The 5,594-nt window shown below is 51.9% G+C and overlaps 1 protein-coding gene across 2 annotated transcripts; it reads left to right on the forward strand.

Annotated features, from left to right (window-relative positions):
* The first annotated feature begins 942 nt into the window (after positions 1–942).
* On the forward strand, positions 943–4,295 carry Fezf1 (FEZ family zinc finger 1). 2 transcript variants are annotated; one of them, XM_036182738.1, is made up of 5 exons: positions 1,182–1,680; positions 1,831–2,052; positions 2,296–2,430; positions 2,704–2,836; positions 3,247–4,289. In XM_036182738.1, exons 1-5 carry the CDS (start codon positions 1,249–1,251, stop codon positions 3,606–3,608), a joined length of 1,284 nt encoding a protein of 427 aa, XP_036038631.1. In that variant the 5' UTR covers positions 1,182–1,248; the 3' UTR covers positions 3,609–4,289. The 2 variants fall into 2 exon arrangements, with proteins under 2 accessions (XP_036038630.1, XP_036038631.1); XM_036182737.1 differs by having other exon boundaries at positions 943–2,052; positions 3,247–4,295.
* Positions 4,296–5,594: the final 1,299 nt, after the last annotated feature.

Raw genomic sequence — 5,594 nt, forward strand, 5'->3', positions numbered from 1 at the left:
TGGGCAGCCGGGCTGGGGATCCTTAGATTCTATTTCCCCTCTCGGCTCCACGTTTAGAACGCTCTGCTCGGAAAGAGCGGTGGGCGCGAGTTCTTTGAAGAAATGCCTTTTCGGGGGCTCTCTCTGGAAACTCAAGGAAGCGCGCTCTCGCGTGTGTTTGTGTGTGTGTCCGATCCGCGTCTAGGTTTCCGGCGGTGTGACACCCGCTTATTCCTTGCAACTCCTCAACTTTGTGGTGCTAGTGCGTCTTTCTCAGGACTATTGCCATGGGTATCACTTTTGCAAAACCACAAACATATAACAAGCCTCCCAAGGCCTTTAAATCTCAGGGGCATTTTGGGAGGCCAGTTACCTGCTGGTGTCTTCCAAAGGGTCCAGATGCGCTCGAGCCGTAGAGACTCCAGGATTCAGGGAACGAGCAACCCCCCTGGGTCCTGGAGGACGAAAGTGGACTGCGTGGGAGGCAGCGTGGCCCGACCTGGGCTCAGCGGAAGCAAGCAAAGAAACCTCGGATTTTGCCGTCAGAGGCTTCCTGGTCAAGGCTTTCTAGAGCCTGGCGTTTGATAAATATAGCCTGGCATTTGCCCCTGAATTAGACTCTGTTTCCTTATTTAGCCCTAGCACAATGATTTTAGATGATGTCACTTAGAGCTAAACGAGAAAATTGATCTCAGATTTGCTTGGCCTCTAAAGCCTGGTTAAGCAGATTGAGAATTAAAAAGACGGAGGAAGCAAGGGGGAGGGGTGGTTGAAGGGTAGAGGAGTGTGTGCGGGCGGGCGAGTGTGCTTGCGTGGAGGGGAGGGCGCGGCGCGTTGCGGAAGGAGAGCGCCCCCGCCTCTTCTGGGCGGGGGCACCTCTCTCACCAATGAAAAGTAGTCACCGACCGCCGAGAGAAAAAAAGTTTTCCTGTTGACTGTTGGAAGCGAATTGAGCAATTATCTAGTTTACCTTCTCCTCTTGGAAGTTAACGATTGGCGAGATCTTGGCTGCGTTATTGACACAACACTTTCTATTGATAGAAATAAGTAGTGATTGTCCCCGAGTCATTGGTGCGCCAAGAACTCTGCGATGGGCTGGCAGGAGTCCATTGGGCTGGGCAGGCAGGTTCGGCTGGTGATGCTGGGGAGGAGGAGGAGGAGGAGGCTGGTGGTGACGGTGCCCGTCCTCTCCGCAGGTCTGTGACAAGCCGGGGACGAGGCAACGACCGTGCAACCCAACCCGGGCGGACGGAAGCTGGCGACTCAGTCATGGACAGTAGCTGCCTCAACGCGACCACCAAAATGCTAACGACTGCTCCGGCTCGGGGCAACGTGATGAACACATCCAAACCCTTGGCTTTCTCCATCGAACGAATCATGGCGCGCACCCCCGAGCCCAAGGCCCTGCCGGTCCCCCACTTCCTGCAGGGAGCCGTGCCCAAAGGAGACCCCAAGCACTCTCTGCATCTCAACTCGTCCATCCCCTGCATGATCCCTTTCGTCCCCGTGGCGGCGTACGACCCAGGCTCCAAAGCCGGAGTGACTGGCTCCGAGCCCCGCAAGGCGAGCCTGGAGGCTCCGGCGCCGCCCGCGGTGGCACCCTCGGCGCCGGCGTTCAGCTGCAGCGACCTGCTCAACTGCGCGCTAAGTCTCAAGGGCGACCTGGCCCGCGACGCGCTGCCTCTGCAGCAGTACAAGCTGGTAAGGCCGCGTGTGGTCAACCACTCTTCGTTCCACGCCATGGGCGCCCTGTGCTACCTGAACCGAGGTGATGGTCCGTGCCACCCGGCTGCGGGCGTGAACATCCACCCCGTGGCCTCCTATTTTCTCAGTTCCCCTTTGCACCCACAGCCAAAAACGTATTTAGCCGAAAGGAATAAACTGGTTGTCCCCGCGGTGGAGAAGCTCCCTTCGGGTGTAGCTTTCAAAGACCTGTCCCAGGCTCAGCTGCAGCATTACATGAAAGAAAGCGCCCAACTTTTGTCAGAAAAAATTGCATTCAAAACCTCGGATTTCAGCCGCGGCTCTCCTAATGCCAAACCTAAAGTTTTCACTTGCGAAGTCTGCGGAAAGGTAGGTATTAGGCATAGAGGAGTTCCTTTCCTTCCTTCCTTCCTTCCTTCCTTCCTTCCTTCCTTCCTTCCTTCCTTCCTTCCTTCCTTCCTTCCTTCTTGCCTTCCTTTCTCCCTCCCTCGCTTCCGTTTTAGTATTTGGAGAATAGAGGTAAAAACTTGTCCCACCCCCTTCCTCCCTCTGTCCACCTCGAATTCAAATCTCTGGTCCAGCTAACCTCTTTTCTATGTGTTTAATTTTAAGGTCTTTAATGCCCACTATAACTTAACCCGTCACATGCCGGTGCACACAGGAGCAAGACCCTTCGTTTGCAAAGTGTGTGGGAAAGGTTTCCGGCAAGCCAGCACTCTTTGCAGGCATAAAATCATTCACACGCAGGTATGTTCTCTGTCACAATTTTACCAATAGTCTTCCAAACTGCCTCTCCCGCCCCCCCCTCCCCCACAAAAAAAAAGGTCGATAGAGCCTTGCTATTTAGCCTAGGATCTGTTGAGCTGTGCAGGCCACACTGAGGAGACGTCTTGTATTGTCGCCTTTGTTCTGTTTAAAAGCTTCTGGGTGTTAGTGTATTGTGTTGGTAGGACCCCACATCATAATAACAAAGTGCCTTAAATTAAATTCTCTATTCTCCCCTTTCTCTCTGCTGCTTAGGAAAAACCTCACAAATGCAACCAGTGCGGGAAAGCATTTAACAGAAGTTCCACGTTAAACACACATACCCGGATCCACGCGGGCTACAAGCCATTTGTGTGTGAATTCTGTGGCAAAGGATTTCATCAAAAAGGTATTGAACTCAGCAGATGTCTTCTCACAGTGGGTCTTGGGAAAGCCGTACTGAGTATTCTCAGGATATTTTAGAAAACGACCTGTTAAGTGTAACTGCGTCCCCGAGGAAGGCTGCGATCTGACTCCCTACCCTCGGGTCCAACCAGTGTTAGAAAAGGCACGTTTGCTACATCAAAGGGTACCTCCAGTTTTCGTTTCGTATAACTAGATAAATTAATGTGTATTGATATGTAGAAGAAATCAACTCAGTGTGGGCTTAAATTTAGGAGGACCAGTGCCTTGCACCCTCCTGGGTCGGGGCTGAGGTGGCTCTTCAGCCGGCTCCTCACCTTTCACAGTGTACCTTCTGCTTTTCAAGCGCGGTCTGGTTCAGAACCTCATCCCGGCTGGTTTTTCATTCTGTTTCAGGGAACTACAAAAACCACAAACTCACCCACAGCGGCGAGAAGCAGTACAAATGCACCATCTGCAACAAGGCCTTTCACCAGGTCTACAACCTCACCTTCCACATGCACACCCACAACGACAAGAAGCCGTTCACGTGCGCCACTTGTGGCAAAGGTTTTTGCAGGAACTTTGACCTCAAGAAGCACGTTCGCAAGCTGCACGACAGCAGCCTGGGGCTGACCCGCACTCCGACGGGGGAGCCGGGCAGCGACCCGCCGCCCCAGCTGCAACAGCCGCCGCCCCCTGCACCTCTGCCGCCAATGCAGCCGACATTGCCACCGTCAGGGCCTCTGCAACCCGCGCTTCACCAAGGCCACCAGTGATGGAGGCCAGAGATCCTCATCACCAACCACCCCTGCGGGAGGGCCCCCACTGCGGAGGTCGGCAGACTAGGGTGGGCCTCTTGGTATAGGCTCTCCTGCAAAAACGGGGGCACCTTGGGCCCCTCACTTCTGAGCGGACCAGAAGCCTCTACATTCCTTGGCCTTTCGCCTCTTGCATGCACCTGCTAAATGGTTTTGTGTATTATATTCTATATAGGCACTAACAATTATGATAAATTTGGAGGGGCTTATTTCAATTTTTTTTAAGTTGAAAGACTTTTCATCTCGGGTGGAGAGATGATGTTTGTTTTGTTTTTAAACAATTATCTGCTGTATTTATTGAGATCTGTATTATTCTACTCGGGAATGCTGCACCATTTTAATTTTATTATTGTATATATTGCCATTGTGTCGATTCTGCTGTCTCAAAATGCCTGCTGATTCTTTATAATTTTCTCCTTCCCTGAAGCAACAAAACACGGTGTGTATGTTCTATATACACACAGATGTGTGTGCCCGTGAAGGCACGTTCAACATTTGTGAGCACATACATATACACACATACACATTAGATAAGAGTGGTCCATAATGAATGAATTTGAATTTTTGTTTTGATTCTTGCACGAAGAAGTTGATTCATTGACTGTTGGAAATAAATACTTGGAATATGCTTATTTAATCAACAAACTTCAAGACTTTGTATTATTCAACTAAAGATCCCTGGCTCTGACTTTCTCACCCCACACTCGTCCCTTTTTTTCCCCTTGGATTAATTATGCCTACTAATTTGATCTGAATATTTACCATATGCAAATAGTCTGTCTGTCCCTATGCTTTGGGCAAGGTTATGAAATACGGTTAAACTCTGAGACCGACGATGTGTGTCTAACAGAAACACGACTTTGGCGTGGATCTTCTGGTAGATTTGTGTTACAAAAGCTGGGGGGACCTTGTACCTCCAGCCTGCGTTGTGTGTATTTCCATCATTCAGAAGACACACACTGACTTGTACACAGCTGGCAAAGAGAGGCTCCGTGTTTTTAGATGTGTGCACATGTTTATAGCCGAGTACACTTCCATTCAAGGAGGAGACATGGATAAAAACCAAACCGTGGCGGGTGCCAGGTCCTTGAAACGCTTTGAGTGTTAATCAGCAGCTCCGCTGTGCGCTGGAGCTCTGGTGTTGTCTAACTGCAAGTCTCTCCTGTTGTCTTGCCAAAACAGTGAAACAACTGCTAAAGACTTTAATTAAGAGGGGTAATTAGTTCAGATTTATCAAAGCCGGGTTGTTATACTATTAGCTGCTCAGTAGAAGCTGCCAGACAAGCTCACAGCCCTGCACAGAAGTCCCGCGGTAGCGGGCCACATCCTAGGGGTGAAGTTGCTGGGGGTGGGAGGATGGGGTAACTACAGGGATCCCCTCGGGACGGCCACAGTCCCCGCCACCCTGTGCAGGGGAATGGGTGCGTGAGACTTCCTCCACCCAGGTGCTTCGGCCTGGGCTGTGTGTCCAGAGAAGCCACCCAGTTTTCACACCGCAGACTCAGTTTCCTGAGAGCCAAGCACTTTCTCCTCCTGCCTGGAGCAGGGTGACCTTGCCAGTCGGGGATCACCCGACAGTCGCTGGGTAGCATTCGGGCCTCACTTTTGATCGTCCTGTGGCACATAAGAAAAGGCCGGATCGGTGGAGCAACAGGCCACGGGCGGGTGGGAGATGAGCGGAGTGTCACTGCAGAGGTGCAGCATCAACTTTCTAGGTAACTAGAATTCCCACTCCAATCAAGGCAGTGAGGGGCACACCGTTCTGGGTGCCAAGAACCGGCTAGGAGCTGGAAGGTGATAAAGGAGCCTGAGGGTCTTCTCTGCGGAGGGGTGCGAGAGTCCCACTGGGACCCACAAACGGCGCCCAGCCGGGGAGAGAGATGGGAGGGGCGAGTGCTGGAGCGGGCGGAAGGCGCTGGGTTCCAGAGAAGGGCAACAAGGACT

Source organism: Onychomys torridus, chromosome 3, assembly GCF_903995425.1.
Source record: "Onychomys torridus chromosome 3, mOncTor1.1, whole genome shotgun sequence".
Lineage (NCBI taxonomy): Eukaryota > Metazoa > Chordata > Mammalia > Rodentia > Cricetidae > Onychomys > Onychomys torridus.